Genomic DNA, 24,288 nt, shown 5'->3' with positions numbered 1-24,288 from the left:
CACAGACACCGTCCATCATTCACCCGCAGCAGCCACAGACTCACACAGACACCGTCCATCATTCACCCACAGCAGCCACAGACTCACACAGACACCGTCCATCATTCACCCACAGCAGCCACAGACTCACACAGACACCGTCCATCATTCACCCACAGCAGCCACAGACTCACACAGACACCGTCCATCATTCACCCGCAGCAGCCACAGACTCACACAGACACCGTCCATCATTCACCCGCAGCAGCCACAGACTCACACAGACACCGTCCATCATTCACCCGCAGCAGCCACAGACTCACACAGACACCGTCCATCATTCACCCGTAGCAGCCACAGACTCACACAGACACCGTCCATCATTCACCAGCAGCAGCCACAAACTCAGACACCGTCCATCATTCACCCGCAGCAGCCACAGACTCAGACACCGTCCATCATTCACCCGCAGCAGCCACAAACACACACACCGTCCATCATTCACCCGCAGCAGCCACAAACACACACACCGTCCATCATTCACCCGCAGCAGCCACAAACTCACAGACACCGTCCATCATTCATCCGCAGCAGCCACAAACTCACACACACCGTCCATCATTCACCCGCAGCAGCCAAACTCACACAGACACCGTCCATCATTCACCTGCAGCAGCCACAAACTCACACAGAGGAGCAGAGATAGCACTTTAAAATATTTATTGAGTACAAAGTTATGTGAAAAATTGAAATGTCCGTTGTGTACCCCAGGACCACGTGTTGAGGTAGAAGTGACAGGTCTGGTAAATAATAATACGCTGGGCAGGTAAAACACTGATAGAAAATATAGTCAGACATTGGCAGCGATCAGAAAGGAGAGAAGTGTGCAGAGCGAGCGTTCTGACGCCATGGGGATTAGACAGCGAGCGGAAGGTCGGTCAGACCTGGCCGACTCCTCGGACATAGCAAAGAAAGCACTAAAGCGCGGAGCCGACGGGTCACCACCGGCAGGCAGGTCCGTCCATAAACACATCCCAGATCTGTTGCACAAACACAAGAGTGTGTCGGGGGCAATTTCCGCAACTCACAGAACTATAGATGTTGCATAGAGGATGCGCAAATTCACGTATTGAAAATTAAATAAGTTAGATTAAAAAGTGTGATCTAAAAAGTAACTTTCCTCCATATTTACAACAGAAGAAGCCGGCAATAAAATGGATGTACCCAGCGCATTTCCGCTCTCAGTCCAGGCGTAGGTCTCAGGCTGCAACGTTTATTCTCAACGTTGTCACAATACATGTCGCCTACATCCCCATCTGCAATAACTGTATGTACTATATACTGAGACAGGAGGCGGATCTACGATATCCCAGCGCTGATTTATGGTATGAACAGACTTTAATCACAGGAGACCTATTTATAATTTCCAAGTGCTAAAATAATAATCTGATGTAAACACCTCATGGGCTGTATCACATAGCAACCGGTATAATGCAGGATGTAAGAGGCTCTCATAGCAACCTTATCTAGACTACATGGAGGTCAGCAAAATTAGGTTTTTCAACTGTTGTGGAACTACAGGTCTCAGCAGGCAATGCCCGCCTCTACAACCAGTCAATGATCACTCAGAATTATGCCACCTGTGGCTCTCTCACCGCAGTGGAACTACAGATACCAGAATGGCAGCCCATTACGGTTCTTTTATTTACAAAGCTTTTTGAATAGGGTTCATGCAGGAAAGGCAGCACAGTGCGTCAGAATGAGCGTAACATCGCAATGCTCCGGGCTACAATACATGTTACGCAGACAGAGGAAGGAGAGGGGGGGAAAAAACCATCATCCCCCTTTTGTGCAGAAAACAGACAGATTAGACATAAAGCTCAGTTCGGAAAACCAACCCTATTTATTACATCGCTGCTATCGCTCCAGCGCAAGCCTCGCAAAACAGGATTTATGTTGGTTGTGCTCTACGACAGCATGATAATCGATACCGGAACGGATCTCTTTCATGGCTCAGGCCATTGGAAAACACAGACACGGCACAGGCGTGTACGCACCCATTACAGAGTCGGCAATGTGCGATAAGACGTCCAGTTCCAACCCCAGGCGGAGGAACCACAAGCTGCCCAACCTGAACCTACAGCATTTTTTTCTAGACTGCTGAAAGCAAAATTAGACTTAGTAAGCTGTTGTGAGTTCCAGCAGCGCAGACAATGGGAACATGCTATTAATGCTGTGTTGGACGGAGACAATTCCAAATTATTTACAGTTTTTTATTTTTCTTCTAGGCTAGGTCTAATTTTCCCTTTCTGGTGAAACTGCCAACAGCAGCCGGATCACAGACATCGGACACTATCGTCCCGGTCCACGCTAGGGATCATACAATATATTTCTAGACTACGCTCATGGAGGTAACCGCGAGACCGTACACTAAAAATCAGATTTTCTAACGTCTCTTCCCCCCCCCCCCCAAAAATAAAAAGTTACTAAAAATTATATAACACTACAAAAATTATTGGGATGAATTCTAAATGTCTTTACACCGTAACCACATACACCGTGCTTCCATCGTCTCCTTGCGTGGTGTACAGGATGGTTGGAGCGTCCTCATCAGCTCCGGGAAGAACTTCTGTTTCACACGTGCCCTTAGCGTTTGGCTCGCCGGCCTTGCCGTTTGGTGTGGCGCCCGGCTTCTTGTGCACCGACTGATGAGAAGCCAAGTTCTCCAGGGAGTTAAACTTTTCCCCGCATTCACTACAATTAAACAGTCTCTCTACTACAGCCGGTGCCTGCTCGCTGTTAGGCTGCTTCGATACCGCACTGGGTTCTCCAACTCTCCTTATAATGATTCCGTTATTCTGCTGACCTGCGCCACCCACAACAGCAGGCGCGGCGGTTGGTGCCACCTGTAAAGTGCCATTAGTATTAACAGAAGTGATATTTGCTATGGGTGCACCGACAGTTCCAGAATTGCCAATGGGCAAGCCACCATTCAAGGTGAGTATGGTAGGATTGTTGATACTCAATGTCCCTTTATTATTGAAATTAGCGCCATTGTTTGTGAGTGTGACCGGAGCACCGTTCCCTATGCCCATCGCTCTGTCTACTGTAAAAAACGTGGTGCTTCCGATTTTATTTACATTAACAGGGGTGATGTTCCTGAAGGCCAGTTTTCCACCTAAAGCGACAGGGGCAACATTTCCCGTGACTACACCCCCGTTAACAGTGACCACAGTGGCATTCCCTATGCCAGAGGAAACGTTATCCTTGGAGGGAACAGCAGATCCAGTGAGAATAAGACCAGAATTAGCATCTACAAATAGAGGGAACGTCTGCGCCATTTGCTGGTTCCCGGCCGTGGTCACTGGAACAGCTTTTAGTGTCCCGCTGTTAACCTTTTGAACATTGGTGTTCTTTATGTTCAGAGAACCAGCAATATTGCCAGTCTGGTTAACATTGACGGTGATGGGTTTTGCCTGCCCGTGTGGCACAGACACAGGGAGTGGATTAGTTTGACCAATTACAGAGGTCACGGAAACGGGACCAAATTTCGCATTAACATTCCCAGATGTGGCATTCATTGGAATGGGGTTTGCTTGTACGAGCCTGGGGTTCTTGCTTATTGGAAGCCTGTTGGGTTGTTTCATATTCACAGGGGTAGCCAACATAATTCCTGAGCTGCCAACGGTGACCGGAAACGTCCACATGATGCTCTGATTGCCGTTTACGGGCAAGGGCTGATTGCCGAGACCCGTACCTCCAGTAACAAGGATGGGGGGGGGCTGCTGCACCTGGACTTTATTAACCACCACCGGGGCACCTGGCTGAACTCCTTGAGGGGAGAACTTGGCGACGGTGGATGGAGTTGGATCTCCGCTGCTTTTGGAGCTGGTTACCGGGGGAGTCCCAGAGGTGGAACTTTTAACCTCATGAGTAGAAGCGTTGGCTGGGGAGCTACGTGGCACAGCCGCGTCCCCATCTTTGTCATCAATAATAATTATTGTGGAATTGGCATTGTTCATGTCTTTTTTAGGTCTGACAGGAGGAGGCACAAAAATGCCAGCGCTCCGGATGTTGCTGATGGTGATGGGAGGGGTGGGGCGTCTACCGTCTTTAGTTTCAGGGGGTGTGGTTTTCTTCGGATCCTGGTTTAAATAGGTCGCGGTTGAAGGAGCGCTCCCCGATTTGGTGGTGGGAGGTGTGACACAAACAGAACCCTGGCCATTCCCACCACTTGACGGGGTTGAGGTGCGTTTCCCCCCTTGAGAGTCCACAATGATTATAGGGGGGCTGGCTCTTTTAATAGGAAGGCCGCTGTCGGATGCCGCCTGGGGGGCAGCTCGTTTAAATCCGTGACTTTCGCTTGCTGCCACGCGCCCAGCTTCCTGGCTGACGACTGTGGAAGAGGAGGGTGGTTGTGTGTTCTTGGCAGCAGGACAAACGCTGACTGATGGAGAGGTGGTCTTGTTACTGGACACCTCACCAGTTTTCGGTTGCCCTGTGCTTCCGGTTGCTGGTGAAACTGGCTGCGCGACTCTATTAATTCTGTTACTCTGAATAGAAAAATTATAGTGGTCTGGTCGTCTGTTAGTATTGCGGGGAAGGGCGGTACGGTCCTTATTACCGTCACTGCTAGTCACAATTTGGGCCGGGGGGCGGTTTCGGTGATCGACAACATTGCTCGGGCTGTTATTGGTGGCAAACATTGGCATGGTTTCGATGGCGGCCAGTGGGGACATAGACTGTGTCTTCCTGTGATACCCACTGCTGTTCGCAGGGACAGCGCCGTAGTTGTTTGGCCCGTGAGGAGAAGAAGCTGTGGCGCTGTTTCCATGGGCCGCATTTGCAGCTGAATGTTCCAGTTTGCCAGGCAAGACATTGGGCGACTTTGGATCTCCGGGCCTCCGGTATCCAGCATATTGTGGGGACAACTGAATCATTGCAGGGTTCCCCTGAACATTAACCGGGGAGGTCCCATGCCGGACGGGAGGCCGCACGTTTGGAAAAGTAGAATTGGCGACACCGGTGAAGTATGGATTTGGAGGAGATGCATAACGGTGTCCCTGGCCTCCATCGGCCACCCCAGGTACCGGGTGGTGCAGCCTCCTTTGCTCCCACTGAAAACTCATCCCGCACTGATTATTGCAGAATGCTCCACAGCTCGGACAGGGGGCCACGGTGTTCCTCCTTTCCTGGAATGAGGCTTCTGGGGCGTGTGGGTACTGTTCCTTCCTGCACCTATTCTGATGATCTGGAGCTTCAAATATAACAAAAAGAAGGTAATTATTCAAAGATCACATATTATTTAGCTGTATTGTATACATTATAACACAGACAGACTCAAAATAGATTATGCTTCATAAAAAGGACCAGTCGTCAGTGTTTGGCATCAGCAAACTTGGGAGAGACCAGTTTATCAATTGAATGCCCAGCCCCAAGAAGCCCCTTGTATGTGGCTCTATTTTCATGTTAAGGCCTCTATACATCTAGGTTGGAGGCCATCCAGTAAGAAATAGGTTTGTTATGCAGCTCACGTATTATTAATGCTACCAAGGAGTTCCTATAGCTGGACTTGCAGGTAGACAATACATAAACGCCCTCCCTCCCTCCCTCCATGGCCTTGTTACCCCACCACTAAGCCCCATTCCCTCCTGATTCTGCCAGTCACCTCCCTCCCTCCATGGCCTTGTTACCCCACCACTAAGCCCCATTCCCTCCTGTCTCTGCCGGTCACCTCCCTCCCTCCATGGCCTTGTTACCCCACCACTAAGCCCCATTCCCTCCTGTCTCTGCCAGTCACCTCCCTCCCTCCATGGCCTTGTTACCCCACCACTAAGCCCCATTCCCTCCTGGTTCTGCCCGTCACCTCCCTCCCTCCATGGCCTTGTTACCCCACCACTAAGCCCCATTCCCTCCTGTCTCTGCCGGTCACCTCCCTCCCTCCATGGCCTTGTTACCCCACCACTAAGCCCCATTCCCTCCTGATTCTGCCAGTCAACTCCCTCCCTCCATGGCCTTGTTACCCCACCACTAAGCCCCATTCCCTCCTGTCTCTGCCAGTCACCTCCCTCCCTCCATGGCCTTGTTACCCCACCACTAAGCCCCATTCCCTCCTGGTTCTGCCCGTCACCTCCCTCCCTCCATGGCCTTGTTACCCCACCACTAAGCCCCATTCCCTCCTGTCTCTGCCTGTCACCAACCTCCCTCCATGGCCTTGTTACCCCACCACTAAGCCCCATTCCCTCCTATCTCTGCCTGTCACCTCCCTCCCTCCATGGCCTTGTTACCCCACCACTATGCCCCATTCCCTCCTGTCTCTGCCTGTCACCTCCCTCCCTCCATGGCCTTGTTACCCCACCACTAAGCCCCATTCCCTCCTGTCTCTGCCTGTCACCTCCCTCCATGGCCTTGTTACCCCACCACTAAGCCCCATGCCCTCCTGGTACTGCCTGTCACCTCCCTCCCTCCATGGCCATGTTACCCAACCACTAAGCCCCATTCCCTCCTGTCTCTGCCTGTCACCTCCCTCCTTCCATGGCCTTGTTACCCTACCACTAAGCCCCATTCCCTCCTGTCTCTGCCTGTCACCAACCTCCCTCCATGGCCTTGTTACCCCACCACTATGCCCCATTCCCTCCTGTCTCTGCCTGTCACCTCCCTCCCTCCATGGCCTTGCTACCCCACCACTAAGCCCCATTCCCTCCTGTCTCTGCCTGTCACCTCCCTCCCTCCATGGCCTTATTACCCCACCACTAAGCCCCACTCCCTCTTGTCTCTGCCGGGCACCTCCCTCCCTCCCTCCATGGCCTTATTAATCCACCACTAAGCCCCATGCCCTCCTGGTACTGCCTGTCACCTCTCCCCCTCCATGGTATTGCTACCACGCCACTAAGCCCCATTCCCTCCTGTCTCTGCCGGTCACCTCCCTCCCTCCATGGCCTTGTTACCCCACCACTAAGCCCCATTCCCTCCTGATTCTGCCAGTCAACTCCCTCCCTCCATGGCCTTGTTACCCCACCACTAAGCCCCATTCCCTCCTGTCTCTGCCAGTCACCTCCCTCCCTCCATGGCCTTGTTACCCCACCACTAAGCCCCATTCCCTCCTGGTTCTGCCCGTCACCTCCCTCCCTCCATGGCCTTGTTACCCCACCACTAAGCCCCATTCCCTCCTGTCTCTGCCGGTCACCTCCCTCCCTCCATGGCCTTGTTACCCCACCACTAAGCCCCATTCCCTCCTGATTCTGCCAGTCAACTCCCTCCCTCCATGGCCTTGTTACCCCACCACTAAGCCCCATTCCCTCCTGATTCTGCCAGTCACCTCCCTCCCTCCATGGCCTTGTTACCCCACCACTAAGCCCCATTCCCTCCTGATTCTGCCAGTCAACTCCCTCCCTCCATGGCCTTGTTACCCCACCACTAAGCCCCATTCCCTCCTGTCTCTGCCAGTCACCTCCCTCCCTCCATGGCCTTGTTACCCCACCACTAAGCCCCATTCCCTCCTGGTTCTGCCCGTCACCTCCCTCCCTCCATGGCCTTGTTACCCCACCACTAAGCCCCATTCCCTCCTGTCTCTGCCGGTCACCTCCCTCCCTCCATGGCCTTGTTACCCCACCACTAAGCCCCATTCCCTCCTGATTCTGCCAGTCAACTCCCTCCCTCCATGGCCTTGTTACCCCACCACTAAGCCCCATTCCCTCCTGTCTCTGCCAGTCACCTCCCTCCCTCCATGGCCTTGTTACCCCACCACTAAGCCCCATTCCCTCCTGGTTCTGCCCGTCACCTCCCTCCCTCCATGGCCTTGTTACCCCACCACTAAGCCCCATTCCCTCCTGTCTCTGCCTGTCACCAACCTCCCTCCATGGCCTTGTTACCCCACCACTAAGCCCCATTCCCTCCTATCTCTGCCTGTCACCTCCCTCCCTCCATGGCCTTGTTACCCCACCACTATGCCCCATTCCCTCCTGTCTCTGCCTGTCACCTCCCTCCCTCCATGGCCTTGTTACCCCACCACTAAGCCCCATTCCCTCCTGTCTCTGCCTGTCACCTCCCTCCATGGCCTTGTTACCCCACCACTAAGCCCCATGCCCTCCTGGTACTGCCTGTCACCTCCCTCCCTCCATGGCCATGTTACCCAACCACTAAGCCCCATTCCCTCCTGTCTCTGCCTGTCACCTCCCTCCTTCCATGGCCTTGTTACCCTACCACTAAGCCCCATTCCCTCCTGTCTCTGCCTGTCACCAACCTCCCTCCATGGCCTTGTTACCCCACCACTATGCCCCATTCCCTCCTGTCTCTGCCTGTCACCTCCCTCCCTCCATGGCCTTGCTACCCCACCACTAAGCCCCATTCCCTCCTGTCTCTGCCTGTCACCTCCCTCCCTCCATGGCCTTATTACCCCACCACTAAGCCCCACTCCCTCTTGTCTCTGCCGGGCACCTCCCTCCCTCCCTCCATGGCCTTATTAATCCACCACTAAGCCCCATGCCCTCCTGGTACTGCCTGTCACCTCTCCCCCTCCATGGTATTGCTACCACGCCACTAAGCCCCACTCCCTCCTGTTTCTGCCGGTCACCTCCAGGGCTGCCAAGAGAAATCCTGGGCCCGGGTACAGCAACATCCTGGGGGCCCCCCTGGAGGGAGTGTGGGCACAGCATGTTGGACATGGCTGCACCTCTTTGTGGGTGTGTCTAGCATGTAAGAAGCGCCCACTCACAAGAGCATGGCATAGCACCCACTCACAGGAGCATGGCATAGCACCCACTCACAGGAGCATGGCATAGCACCCACTCACAGGAGCATGGCATAGCACCCACTCACAGAAGCATGGCATAGCACCACCAAGCCACTAGGACAGAAAAGATGCATTTTTAGCTAGAAGTATTTAGATGCTATAATGTAACAGACAAAAATTAAAGTACAACAACTTTATATTGTACATAACATATAAATAAAATCTATTTTCTGTGAGAGATGGATGAACAAAGAACTTCATTTTGACATATCAGGTCATCTTATACAGATACATTCCATAGCACATATCCTAACCCCCTGCTCCTTCCTCACTATCTACCCCATCTGTGTCACCCCTCTCTGTCTGCCGCTCCCCTTTAGAACATAAGCTCACACGAGCAGGGCCCTTGTCCCTCACATGCTTCTCCTCCCCCTACTTATACTATCATGTACTCATAGCTCCCCAATTGGCACCTAACACCTGGTTGCTGAGTCCTTGCTGCTTGTGTTATGCAGTTATGTGTATAAACCATGTCCTTGTCCTGCATTTTTTGTACTGATAATAACTTTCTCTTGTGTGCTCATTTATGTACTGTGTAAGGCGTTGCGGAACCCTTGTGGCGCCATATATAAATAAAGGGCAATAAGAATAACAGTAGCAGCGCAGCAGAGTCCCTGTGACACTCACCAGCGTAACTCCCGGGCGGACCCATCTGCGTCTGCTGGTTAAGCTCGAAATTGGCAAACATTGGATTTCCAGACCTTTCGGGCACAGGAAACTGCGAGCCGTGATCCCCGGAGCTCCTGTAACCAGCATAGTGCGGAGACAGCGGGACCATCCCCACGTTCCCATAGCCAGACCTCGGCGAGGTGGTGTGCGTCATTCCTTCACCTCTGTTGTTGGCGAATCCTGGAGATATTGGGTTTCCATTGAAGTAGGATGGTGGAGGGGTGACATACTGCTTCCCGTGATTCCTGTCCATTGGGGAGACCGTATACATCCCCTGGGCATTCCACTGGTAGCCCATTCCGCACTGGTTGTTGCAATACATCCCGCAGCGTGGGCACTGGGTTCCATTGCGTTCCTGCGAGGAGGATATCTCGCTCGGCTGGAAAGGGATTGAAGCTTCCGGAGACTCTCGCTCCACCTTTATCACTGGTTCTGAGTCTACACAGAATAAAGGAGGAGATCAGTATAACAGCCACTCTCCTATATAACGTCCTCAATTAGTAACTGCACACGGAGGGGATAACGCTGCTGAGTCTACACAGAATAAAGAGGAGATCAGTATAACAGCCACTCTCCTATATAACGTCCCCAATCAGTAACTGTACACAGAGGGGATAACGCTGCTGAGTCTACACAGAATAAAGAGGAGATCAGTATAACAGCCACTCCTATATAACGTCCCCAAACAGTAAATGCACACGGAGAGGATAACGCTGCTGAGTCTACATAGAATAAAGGAGGAGATCAGTATAACAGCCACTCTCCTATATAACGTCCCCAAACAGTAACTGCACACGGAGAGGATAACGCTGCTGAGTCTACATAGAATAAAGAGGAGATCAGTATAACAGCCACTCTCGTATATAACTGCCCCAATCAGTAACTGCACATAGAGGGGATAACGCTGCTAAGTCTACACAGAATAAAGGAGATCAGTATAACAGCCACTCTCCTATATAACTGCCCCAATCAGTAACTGTACACGGAGGGGATAACGCTGCTGAGTCTACACAGAATAAAGGAGTAGATCAGTATAACAGCCACTCTCCTATATAACTGCCCCAATCAGTAACTGCACACGGAGGGGATAACGCTGCTGAGTCTACACAAAATAAAGAGGAGATCAGTATAACAGCCCCAATCAGTAACTGCACACAGAGGGGATAACGCTGCTAAGTCTACACAGAATAAAGGCGGAGTTCAGTATAACAGCCACTCTCCTATATAACTGCCCCAATCAGTAACTGTACACAGAGGGGATAATACTGCTGAGACTACACAGAATAAAGGAGGAGATCAGTATAACAGCCACTCTCCTATATAACGTCCCCAATCAGTAACTGCACATGGAGGGGATAACGCTGCTGAGTCTACACAGAATAAAGAGATCAGTATAACAGCCACTCTCCTATATAACTGCCCCAATCAGTAACTGCACACAGAGGGGATAACGCTGCTGAGTCTACACAGAATAAAGGAGGAGATCAGTATAACAGCCACTCTCCTATATAACTGCCCCAATCAGTAACTGTACACAGAGGGGATAATACTGCTGAGACTACACAGAATAAAGGAGGAGATCAGTATAACAGCCACTCTCCTATATAACGTCCCCAATCAGTAACTGTCCACAGAGGCGATAACGCTGCTGAGTCTACACAGAATAAAGGAGGAGATCAGTATAACAGCCACTCCTATATAACGTCCCCAATCAGTAACTACACACAGAGGGTATAACGCTGCTGAGTCTACATAGAATAAAGGAGGAGATCAGTATAACAGCCACTCTCCTATATAACGTCCCCAAACAGTAACTGCACACGGAGAGGATAACGCTGCTGAGTCTACATAGAATAAAGAGGAGATCAGTATAACAGCCACTCTCGTATATAACTGCCCCAATCAGTAACTGCACATAGAGGGGATAACGCTGCTAAGTCTACACAGAATAAAGGAGATCAGTATAACAGCCACTCTCCTATATAACTGCCCCAATCAGTAACTGTACACGGAGGGGATAACGCTGCTGAGTCTACACAGAATAAAGGAGTAGATCAGTATAACAGCCACTCTCCTATATAACGTCCCCAATCAGTAACTGCACACGGAGGGGATAACGCTGCTGAGTCTACACAAAATAAAGAGGAGATCAGTATAACAGCCCCAATCAGTAACTGCACACAGAGGGGATAACGCTGCTAAGTCTACACAGAATAAAGGCGGAGTTCAGTATAACAGCCACTCTCCTATATAACTGCCCCAATCAGTAACTGTACACGGAGAGGATAACGCTGCTGAGTCTACACAGAATAAAGGAGGAGATCAGTATAACAGCCACTCTCCTATATAACTGCCCCAATCAGTAACTGTACACGGAGAGGATAACGCTGCTGAGTCTACACAGAATAAAGGAGGAGATCAGTATAACAGCCACTCTCCTATATAACGTCCCCAATTAGTAACTGTACACAGAGGGGATAACGCTGCTGAGACTACACAGAATAAAGAGGAGATCAGTATAACAGCCACTCTCCTATATAACGTCCCCAATCAGTAACTACACACGGGGGGGAATAACGCTGCAGAGTCTACACAGAATAAAGGAGATCAGTATAACAGCCACTCTCCTATATAACGTCCCCATTCAGTAACTGCACACAGAGGGGATAACGCTGCTGAGTCTACACAGAATAAAGAGGAGATCAGTATAACAGCCACTCTCCTATATAATGTCCCCAATCAGTAACTGCACACGGAGGGGATAACGCTGCTGAGTCTACACAGAATAAAGAGGAGATCAGTATAACAGCCACTCTCCTATATAACTGCCCCAATCAGTAACTGCACACGGAGGGGATAACGCTGCTGAGTCTACACAGAATAAAGAGATCAGTATAACAGCCACTCTCCTATATAACTGCCCCAATCAGTAACTGCACACAGAGGGGATAACGCTGCTGAGTCTACACAGAATAAAGGAGGAGATCAGTATAACAGCCACTCTCCTATATAACGTCCCCAATCAGTAACTGCACACAGAGGGGATAACGCTGCTGAGTCTACACAGAATAAAGAGGAGATCAGTATAACAGCCACTCTCCTATATAACTGCCCCAATCAGTAACTGCACACAGAGGGGATAACGCTGCTGAGTCTACACAGAATAAAGGAGGAGATCAGTATAACAGCCACTCTCCTATATAACTGCCCCAATCAGTAACTGCACACGGAGGGGATAATACTGCTGAGACTACACAGAATAAAGAGGAGATCAGTATAACAGCCACTCTCCTATATAACGTCCCCAATCAGTAACTGCACACGGAGGGGATAATGCTGCTGAGTCTACATAGAATAAAGAGGAGATCAGTATAACAGCCACTCTCCTATATAACGTCCCCAATCAGTAACTGCACACAGAGGGGATAACACTGCTGAGTCTACACAGAATAAAGAGGAGATCAGTATAACAGCCACTCCTATATAACGTCCCCAATCAGTAACTGCACACGGAGGGGATAACACTGCTGAGTCTACATAGAATAAAGAGGAGATCAGTATAACAGCCACTCTCCTATATAACTGCCCCAATCAGTAACTGCACACAGAGGGGATAACGCTGCTGAGTCTACACAAAATAAAGAGGAGATCAGTATAACAGGCCCAATCAGTAACTGCACACAGAGGGGATAACGCTGCTAAGTCTACACAGAATAAAGGCAGAGTTCAGTATAACAGCCACTCTCCTATATAACTGCCCCAATCAGTAACTGTACACAGAGGCGATAATGCTGCTGAGTCTACACAGAATAAAGGAGGAGATCAGTATAACAACCACTCCTATATAACGTCCCCAATCAGTAACTACACACAGAGGGTATAACGCTGCTGAGTCTACATAGAATAAAGGAGGAGATCAGTATAACAGCCACTCTCCTATATAACGTCCCCAAACAGTAACTGCACACGGAGAGGATAACGCTGCTGAGTCTACATAGAATAAAGAGGAGATCAGAATAACAGCCACTCTCCTATATAACTGCCCCAATCAGTAACTGCACATAGAGGGGATAACGCTGCTAAGTCTACACAGAATAAAGGAGGAGATCAGTATAACAGCCACTCTCCTATATAACGTCCCCAATCAGTAACTGCACATAGAGGGGATAACGCTGCTAAGTCTACACAGAATAAAGGAGGAGATCAGTATAACAGCCACTCTCCTATATAACGTCCCCATTCAGTAACTGCACACAGAGGGGATAACGCTGCTGAGACTATACAGAATAAAGGAGGAGATCAGTATAACAGCCACTCTCCTATATAACTGCCCCAATCAGTAACTGCACACGGAGGGGTTAACGCTGCTGAGTCTACACAGAATAAAGGAGGAGATCAGTATAACAGCCACTCTCCTATATAACTGCCCCAATCAGTAACTGTACACGGAGAGGATAACGCTGCTGAGTCTACACAGAATAAAGGAGGAGATCAGTATAACAGCCACTCTCCTATATAACGTCCCCAATCAGTAACTGTACACAGAGGGGATAACGCTGCTGAGACTACACAGAATAAAGAGGAGATCAGTATAACAGCCACTCTCCTATATAACGTCCCCAATCAGTAACTACACACGGGGGGGAATAACGCTGCAGAGTCTACACAGAATAAAGGAGGAGATCAGTTTAACAGCCACTCTCCTATATAACGTCCCCATTCAGTAACTGCACACAGAGGGGATAACGCTGCTGAGTCTACACAGAATAAAGAGGAGATCAGTATAACAGCCACTCTCCTATATAATGTCCCCAATCAGTAACTGCACACGGAGGGGATAACGCTGCTGAGTCTACACAGAATAAAGAGGAGATCAGTATAACAGCCACTCTCCTATATAACTGCCCCAATCAGTAACTGCACACGGAGGGGATAACGCTGCTGAGTCTACACAGAATAAAGAGATCAGTATAACAGCCACTCTCCTATATAACTGCCCCAATCAGTAACTGCACACAGAGGGGATAACGCTGCTGAGTCTACACAGAATAAAGGAGGAGATCAGTATAACAGCCACTCTCCTATATAACGTCCCCAATCAGTAACTGCACACGGAGGGGATAATGCTGCTGAGTCTACATAGAATAAAGAGGAGATCAGTATAACAGCCACTCTCCTATATAACGTCCCCAATCAGTAACTGTACACAGAGGGGATAATACTGCTGAGACTACACAGAATAAAGGAGGAGATCAGTATAAGCCACTCTCCTATATAACGTCCTCAATTAGTAACTGCACACGGAGGGGATAACGCTGCTGAGTCTACATAGAATAAAGAGGAGATCAGTATAACAGCCACTCTCCTACATAACTGCCCCAATAAGTAACTGCACACGGAGGGGATAACGCTGCTGAGTCTACACAGAATAAAGAGGAGATCAGTATAACAGCCACTCTCCTATATAACGTCCCCAATCAGTAACTACACACAGAGGGTATAATGCTGCTGAGTCTACATAGAATAAAGGAGGAGATCAGTATAACAGCCACTCTCCTATATAACGTCCCCAAACAGTAACTGCACACGGAGAGGATAACGCTGCTGAGTCTACATAGAATAAAGAGATCAGTATAACAGCCACTCTCCTATATAACTGCCCCAATCAGTAACTGCACATAGAGGGGATAACGCTGCTGAGTCTACACAGAATAAAGGAGGAGATCAGTATAACAGCCACTCTCCTATATAACTGCCCCAATCAGTAACTGTACACAGAGGGGATAATACTGCTGAGTCTACACAGAATAAAGAGGAGATCAGTATAACAGCCACTCTCCTATATAACTGCCCCAATCAGTAACTGTACACAGAGGCGATAATGCTGCTGAGTCTACACAGAATAAAGGAGGAGATCAGTATAACAGCCACTCCTATATAACGTCCCCAATCAGTAACTACACACAGAGGGTATAACGCTGCTGAGTCTACATAGAATAAAGGAGGAGATCAGTATAACAGCCCCAATCAGTAACTGCACACAGAGGGGATAACGCTGCTAAGTCTACACAGAATAAAGGCGGAGTTCAGTATAACAGCCACTCTCCTATATAACTGCCCCAATCAGTAACTGCACACGGAGGGGATAACACTGCTGAGTCTACATAAAATAAAGAGGAGATCAGTATAACAGCCACTCTCCTATATAACTGCCCCAATCAGTAACTGCACACAGAGGGGATAACGCTGCTGAGTCTACACAAAATAAAGAGGAGATCAGTATAACAGCCCCAATCAGTAACTGCACACAGAGGGGATAACGCTGCTAAGTCTACACAGAATAAAGGCGGAGTTCAGTATAACAGCCACTCTCCTATATAACGTCCCCAATCAGTAACTACACACAGAGGGTATAACGCTGCTGAGTCTACATAGAATAAAGGAGGAGATCAGTATAACAGCCACTCTCCTATATAACGTCCCCAAACAGTAACTGCACACGGAGAGGATAACGCTGCTGAGTCTACATAGAATAAAGAGGAGATCAGTATAACAGCCACTCTCCTATATAACTGCCCCAATCAGTAACTGCACATAGAGGGGATAACGCTGCTAAGTCTACACAGAATAAAGGAGATCAGTATAACAGCAACTCTCCTATATAACTGCCCCAATCAGTAACTGCACACAGAGGGGATAACGCTGCTGAGACTACACAGAATAAAGGAGGAGATCAGCATAACAGCCACTCTCCTATATAACTGCCCCAATCAGTAACTGCACACGGAGGGGTTAACGCTGCTGAGTCTACACAGAATAAAGGAGGAGATCAGTATAACAGCCACTCTCCTATATAACTGCCCCAATCAGTAACTGTACACGGAGAGGATAACGCTGCTGAGTCTACACAGAATAAAGGAGGAGATCAGTATAACAGCCACTCTCCTATATAACGTCCCCAATTAGTAACTGTACACAGAGGGGATAACGCTGCTGAGACTACACAGAATAAAGAGGAGATCAGTATAACAGCCACTCTCCTATATAACGTCCCCAATCAGTAACTACACACGGGGGGGAATAACGCTGCTGAGTCTACACAGAATAAAGGAGGAGATCAGTATAACAGCCACTCTCCTATATAACGTCCCCAATCAGTAACTGTACACAGAGGGGATAACGCTGCTGAGACTACACAGAATAAAGAGGAGATCAGTATAACAACCACTCTCCTATATAACGTCCCCAATCAGTAACTACACACGGAGGGGATAACGCTGCTGAGTCTACACAGAATAAAGAGGAGATCAGTATAACAGCCACTCTCCTATATAACATCCCCAAACAGTAACTGCACACGGAGGGGATAACGCTGCTGAGTCTACACAGAATAAAGGAAGAGATCAGTATAACAGCCACTCTCCTATATAACTGCCCCAATCAGTAACTGCACACAGAGGGGATAACGCTGCTGAGTCTACACAGAATAAAGGAGGAGAACAGTATAACAGCCACTCTCCTATATAACGTCCCCAATCAGTAACTGCACACGGAGGGGATAACGCTGCTGAGTCTACATAGAATAAAGAGGAGATCAGTATAACAGCCACTCTCCTACATAACTGCCCCAATCAGTAACTGCACATAGAGGGGATAACGCTGCTGAGTCTACACAGAATAAAGGAGGAGATCAGTATAACAGCCACTCTCCTATATAACAGCCCCAATCAGTAACTGCACACGGAGGGGATAATACTGCTGAGACTACACAGAATAAAGAGGAGATCAGTATAACAGCCACTCTCCTATATAACGTCCCCAATCAGTAACTGCACACGGAGGGGATAATGCTGCTGAGTCTACATAGAATAAAGTGGAGATCAGTATAACAGCCACTCTCCTATATAACGTTCCCAATCAGTAACTGTACACAGAGGGGATAATACTGCTGAGACTACACAGAATAAAGGAGGAGATCAGTATAACAGCCACTCTCCTATATAACGTCCTCAATTAGTAACTGCACACGGAGGGGATAACGCTGCTGAGTCCACATAGAATAAAGAGGAGATCAGTATAACAGCCACTCTCCTATATAACTGCCCCAATCAGTAACTGCACACGGAGGGGATAACGCTGCTGAGTCTACACAGTATAAAGAGGAGATCAGTATAACAGCCCCAATCAGTAACTGCACACAGAGGGGATAACGCTGCTAAGTCTACACAGAATAAAGGCGGAGTTCAGTATAACAGCCACTCTCCTATATAACTGCCCCAATCAGTAACTGTACACAGAGGGGATAATACTGCTGAGACTACACAGAATAAAGGAGGAGATCAGTATAACAGCCACTCTCCTATATAACGTCCCCAATCAGTAACTGCACACGGAGGGGATAACGCTGCTGAGTCTACATAGAATAAAGAGGAGATCAGTATAACAGCCACTCTCCTATATAACGTCCCCAATCAGTAACTGTACACAGAGGGGATAATACTGCTGAGTCTACACAGAATAAAGAGGAGATCAGTATAACAGCCACTCTCCTATATAACTGCCCCAATAAGTAACTGCACACAGAGGGGATAACGCTGCTGAGTCTACACAGAATAAAGGAGGAGATCAGTATAACAGCCACTCTCCTATATAACGTCCCCAATCAGTAACTGTACACAGAGAGGATAACGCTGCTGAGTCTACACAGAATAAAGAGGAGATTAGTATAACAGCCACTCTCCTATATAACGTCCCCAATCAGTAACTGCACACGGAGGGGATAACGCTGCTGAGTCTACATAGAATAAAGAGGAGATCAGTATAACAGCCACTCTCCTACATAACTGCCCCAATCAGTAACTGCACATAGAGGGGATAACGCTGCTGAGTCTACACAGAATAAAGGAGGAGATCAGTATAACAGCCACTCTCCTATATAACGTCCCCAATCAGTAACTGCACACGGAGGGGATAACACTGCTGAGTCTACACAGAATAAAGAGGAGATCAGTATAACAGCCACTCCTATATAACGTCCCCAATCAGTAACTGCACACAGAGGGGATAACGCTGCTGAGACTACACAGAATAAAGGAGGAGATCAGTATAACAGCCACTCTCCTATATAACTGCACCAATCAGTAACTGCACACGGAGGGGATAACGCTGCTGAGTTTACACAGAATAAAGGAGGAGATCAGTATAACAGCCACTCTCCTATATAACTGCCCCAATCAGTAACTGTACACGGAGAGGATAACGCTGCTGAGTCTACACAGAATAAAGGAGGAGATCAGTATAACAGCCACTCTCCTATATAACTGCCCCAATCAGTAACTGCACACGGAGGGGATAACGCTGCTGAGTCTACACAGAATAAAGGAGGAGATCAGTATAACAGCCACTCTCCTATATAACGTCCCCAATTAGTAACTGTACACAGAGGGGATAACGCTGCTGAGTCTACACAGAACAAAGAGGAGATCAGTATAACAGCCACTCTCCTATATAACATCCCCAATCAGTAACTGCACACGGAGGGGATAACGCTGCTGAGTCTACACAGAATAAAGGAGGAGATCAGTATAACAGCCACTCTCCTATATAACGTCCCCAATCAGTAACTGCACACAGAGGGGATAAAGCTGCTGAGCCTACACAGAATAAAGAGGAGATCAGTATAACAGCCACTCTCCTATATAACTGCCCCAATCAGTAACTGCACACGGAGGGGATAAAGCTGCTGAGTCTACACAGAATAAAGAGGAGATCAGTATAACAGCCATTCTCCTATATAACGTCCCCAATCAGTAACTACACACGGAGGGGATAACGCTGCTGAGCCTACACAGAATAAAGAGGAGATCAGTATAACAGCCACTCTCCTATATAACTGCCCCAATCAGTAACTGCACACGGAGGGGATAATGCTGCTGAGTCTACACAGAATAAAGGAGGAGATCAGTATAACAGCCACTCTCCTATATAACGTCCTCAATTAGTAACTGCACACGGAGGGGATAACGCTGCTGAGTCTACATAGAATAAAGAGGAGATCAGTATAACAGCCACTCTCCTATATAACTGCCCCAATTAGTAACAGTACACAGAGGGGATAACGCTGCAGAGTCTACACAGAATAAAGGAGGAGATCAGTATAACAGCCACTCTCCTATATAACTGCCCCAATCAGTAACTGTACACAGAGGGGATAACGCTGCTGAGTCTACACAGAATAAAGGAGGAGATCAGTATAACAGCCACTCTCCTATATAACGTCCCCAATCAGTAACTGTACACAGAGGGGATAACGCTGCTGAGTCTACACAGAATAAAGAGGAGATCAGTATAACAGCCACTCTCCTATATAACTGCCCCAATCAGTAACTGTACACAGAGGGGATAACGCTGCTGAGTCTACATAGAATAAAGAGGAGATCAGTATAACAGCCACTCTCCTATATAACGTCCCCAATCAGTAACTGCACACTGAGGGGATAACGCTGCTGAGTCTACACAGAATAAAGGAGGAGATCAGTATAACAGCCACTCTCCTATATAACGTCCCCATTTAGTAACTGCACACAGAGGGGATAACGCTGCTGAGTCTACATAGAATAAAGGAGGAGATCAGTATAACAGCCACTCTCCTATATAACTGCCCCAATCAGTAACTGTACACAGAGGGGATAACGCTGCTGAGTCTACATAGAATAAAGGAGGAGATCAGTATAACAGCCACTCTCCTATATAACTGCCCCAATCAGTAACTGCACACGGAGGGTATATCGCTGCTAAGTCTGACTACAGGAGGAAATGAGGATTCTCCGCACTGTGGACAATGGGAGCGTATATCCTTCCCTGCTGATGCCATACTACCAGCAGTATATTACCGCATCAATACATAAAGGACACAAAGCGGGCACCTTTACTACCAGCGGGCACGCCCTCCGGAGGCGATCCTTGGAGCTTTGGCTTTTTGCAGGCATCAATGCACGGCTCCTCTCCTCGTTCAATCCGACACACGATTTCTGGCTTTGGGATGCGGTATCCTGTGGAAGACGATTGGTTTGTAGAAAGGCGAGAGATTATTATTGGGTCACAACACAGGATAAAATAATCATCTTTCTATGGCTGATTTTCCCAGATGAAGCACAAGGCTGAGGGGTAGAATTACTGCCTCAGAGCTGACAATCCTTTACGGCTTTGAGGGATGGATATAACGCAGCAATAGTAACGCACAGAGAGTCAGGCTTGTTTTGCGCGTTTGCCCTATTAAATTAAGCTGCCGATTCTTTGAAAAAACAATTCTTATTAAATATTCCCCTTAGAGCCCTTCAGACTTGAAACCCGAAATTTGCGCATAACGAAAACATTCAATGGGGGCGATTCAATTCAGAGTGAATAGTGCCAGGAGGGAGCTCCCGGAGCCATTCAATTCCCAGCGCGATGTTTGCTCGGACATGAAGTAGTTAAGTCGGACCTAACCTGTGTTTAGTTGCGAGAACCGGCACTCTCCGACAAGGCTGTTAACGCTGCGCTAAGCTGGAAATCAGAATCGCGGGCTGGCGCTTTAGTCCGATTTCTTCTCGCACCCCCTGGATGGTGCGAGGAGTAATCATTAGTCCGAATAAGCAGCGCGATGAATTGAATAGCTCCAGGAGCTCCCTCCCAGCACTTATCAATTCACGCGGAATTAAATCGCCCCCACTAAATTCATTATAGTGACTGTTGTAATTCATTATCATTGCTGATGCCAACTACTCTGATATTCTCTGTGCAAAATACCGACCCATAACTAAAATGGGATTTTGGTACCTACCGGTAAATCCTTTTCTCTGATTCCACAGGGGACACTGGAGTTGCTTACGCTGGGGTATGGAGGCGTGGATAACTGGAGCCGGCACTTTAAATAATTTAGAAGTGTGAAGCTCCTCCCCCTCTATTCCCCACCAGCCCTCAGTTTAGAAAATGAAGACTGAGAGGAGATGGAGAACAAGCGGAGTAAAAAAGGAGAGAAGAACACACAATAATCAAAGCATACAACATACGGACCAAACCGAACAGGCAGGCTAAGAGCGCAGAGGTGGGTGTCCAGTGTCCCCTGTGGAATCAGAGAAAAGGATTTACCGGTAGGTACCAAAATCCCATTTTCTCTTTCATCCACTAGGGGACACTGGAGGTGCTTACGCTGGGGACATCCCAAAGTTTTCCCCTCGGGCGGTAGCGCTCTGTGGGACCTGCAGAACCAGACGGCCAAAACTTGATGCCGAAGCAGCAAACGTATCAAAACTAACATTTGACCCACATGTGAACTGAAGACCAAGTGGCCGCACGGCACAATTGTGACCTGGAGGCGCCCCTAACGGCCCCCCATGAAGCACCCACAGAACGTGTGGAATGAGCCGAATGGACGAAGGAGGCCGACAGTCAGCACTAATATATGCCTGAAAAATAATCAGCCTAATCCAACGTGCCAACGTCTGCTTAGATGCTGGTCAACCTCTCCGAACAGCATCATAGGAGGACAAAAAATAAAAAAACGACTCCGACTTGCGGAGGGACGCGGAGAGCACTAACTACATCCAAAGTAGAAGAATTACCGGAGTCCTCCACCAAAGACGGTACCAAATAGCCTGATTGACACGGAAAGCCGACCCAACCCTGGGAACACAAGCTAAGGTGGCTTATAGGACAGAGCACCCAAAACTAAACTCTACGAGCCAAAGCTAGAGCCAGGAGGAGGACACTCTTCCAAGACAAATACTTAATTAAAGCCAAGTACCAGGGAGCTATCGGTGGTACAAAAGTAACGTCTGCCCTCAGGAATGAGGGCCAATTTTCGTTGAAAGAAAATAGAAAGGGCAGAACCTGCACCTTGAAAGTTCAAAGGTGAAGACCAGAATCCAGTCCCATCTGAAGAAAAAAAAACAGAAACCGGGACAATCGGACGGAAGACCCGACTGGAACACCATTCGATATAAGAACGCCAGATGCGATAAAGCGCAGCTGAAACTGGCTTCCTGGCGCGTAGCTTGGTGGGAATCAGAGTCTGGGATGCTTCTGCATTAAAAGATATCGGTTTCAGGAGCCACCCCTTTAAACGCAGTTGCGCTAAATTTGAGTGGACGAAAAGGACTCTGCTGTAGAAGATCCGTACGCAGATGAAGGGGCAACGGGTCGTCTACCAATAGGGACCGAAGGTCTGAGAACCAACTACTCCGAGGCCAGTTTGGTGCCACGAGAAAGACAGAGGCTGACTCATGTCTTATCCTTTTTAGAAGAAGTGGAATCAGAGGAAAAAAGGTAAACGAAGTTGTAGATCCATGAAACTGTCCGAGCGTCTACTGCCTCCATCTGTGGATCGGGAGTTCTTGACACTTATAGTGGGAGTTGAAGATTCAATCATGACTCCATGAGGTCCACCTGAAAACACCATCGACTTATCAGTGCGTTGAACACGTTTGGATGAATCTTCCATTCCCCGGGAGGTATATCCTGTCGACTTAGGTAATCTGCTTCCCAGTGGTCCACATCCTGGATGAATACCACCGACAGGATCACTGACTTCTTCTTGGCCCACCGGAGAATCTGAGATACTACTCGCATGGCCATGCGACTACCAGTCCCGCCCTGGCGGTTGATGTAAGCGACGGCCGTAGCATTGTCAGACTGAACTCTTACCGACGAGTCTTTTGCAACTCTGTTGCTTCTATCAGAGCATAGTAGATCGCTCTGAGTTCCAACACATTTATGGGCCACTTCTGATCCAGAGGGGACCATCGACCCTGAAAGTGAAAAGCGAGGACTACTGCTCCCCCCCATCCTCGAAGGCTGGCATGCGTTGTTACGATGATCCAGAACCATACCGAATGTTCAGCCCGTTAAAAGACTGTTGTATTGTGTCCACCAGAGGAGGACCACTCTGGTAACCTGGCTCAGACGGATTTGTCGCTGTAGAAGCAGAGGAGACCCTGACCCTTGTGACAACAGGTCCAGCTGAAACACTCTGGAGTGGATCCGTCCGAACTGTAGTGCCTCGAAGGCAGCTACCATCTTCCCTAAGAGACACAGACAAAGAATTAGGGACACCTTCTTTCTACTGCTCCCTTCTTGAAGTTGATTATCCAACTGTGTTGGATTAGAGTGTGATATGTCAGTAAGGCATGGTTTGTTAGAAGGGATACCGATGGAGCCTTGAGAAACAAGTCGTCCAAATAGGGGATTATGTTTACTCCCGATGACCGAAGGAGAGCAATCATGACTGACATGAGATTGGTTAAAATGCGGGAAGCCGAGGATAACCCGAACGGCAATGCCCAAAACTGGTAGTGATCCTGCAATACGGCAAAACGCGTGAAGGTTTGATGTGGTTCCCAAAAGGGAACATGGAGATAGTCCTTGATATCCAGGGATAATAGAAACTCCCCTGGTTTCAACCACACAATGATGGACTGCAGGGACACCATGTTGAAACGATATACATCTTAAGATACAGGTTTTAAAGGACTAGAGGTCCTAAACCGATCCATCCGGATTTGGTACTACAAACAGGTTTGAGTACAAACCCCATACCTCGTTGATGTTCTGGAACCGGAACTAGCACCGAGGATCGGAGTAGAGACTGGATAGCCTCCCGTAGAACCCTGGCCCTGTCTGCAGGTATTGGCAGACGTGTAGGGAAGTACCGAGATGAGGGGGGACTTTGAAGTCTATTTGTTACCGTAGGGAAATCAGTCTGTGAATCCACTGATCTGAAAGTGTCTAGTTCCAAACTTGTCGGAATTTCTGCCAAAACGGGCTCCCACCGCAGGAGATCCCAGATGGGGCGGAAAACAGTCATGCCAGCT

The 24,288-nt window shown here is 48.6% G+C and overlaps 1 protein-coding gene across 1 annotated transcript; it reads right to left on the bottom strand.

Annotated features, from left to right (window-relative positions):
* Positions 1-682: 682 nt before the first annotated feature.
* Positions 683-23,907, bottom strand: LOC148474514 (uncharacterized). Its single transcript, XM_088458497.1, has 5 exons — positions 23,626-23,907; positions 22,042-22,102; positions 20,365-20,490; positions 9,398-9,877; positions 683-5,236 (listed from the first exon to the last, which is right to left on the bottom strand). Exons 1-5 carry the CDS (start codon positions 23,905-23,907, stop codon positions 2,517-2,519), a joined length of 3,669 nt encoding a protein of 1,222 aa, XP_088314623.1. The 3' UTR covers positions 683-2,516.
* Positions 23,908-24,288: the final 381 nt, after the last annotated feature.

Source organism: Taudactylus pleione, unplaced genomic scaffold (genome assembly GCF_031769625.1).
Source record: "Taudactylus pleione unplaced genomic scaffold, aTauple2 ptg000838l, whole genome shotgun sequence".
In the NCBI taxonomy this organism is placed as follows: domain Eukaryota; kingdom Metazoa; phylum Chordata; class Amphibia; order Anura; family Myobatrachidae; genus Taudactylus; species Taudactylus pleione.
This window is presented reverse-complemented; position numbering and strand designations above follow the sequence as displayed.

Excerpts from the sequence above, each read along its gene's own strand:
- LOC148474514 (XM_088458497.1), bottom strand. The coding sequence starts at position 23,907 with ATGGTGTCCCTGCAGTCCATCATTGTGTGGTTGAAACCAGGGGAGTTT. Across the intron at positions 22,103-23,625 it reads TGTTTCTCAAGGCTCCATCG|GGTTGGGTCGGCTTTCCGTG; the intron begins GTATCCCTTCTA and ends TTGTGTTCCCAG. Across the intron at positions 9,878-20,364 it reads CGTGCCCGCTGGTAGTAAAG|ACTCAGAACCAGTGATAAAG; the intron begins GTGCCCGCTTTG and ends TATTCTGTGTAG.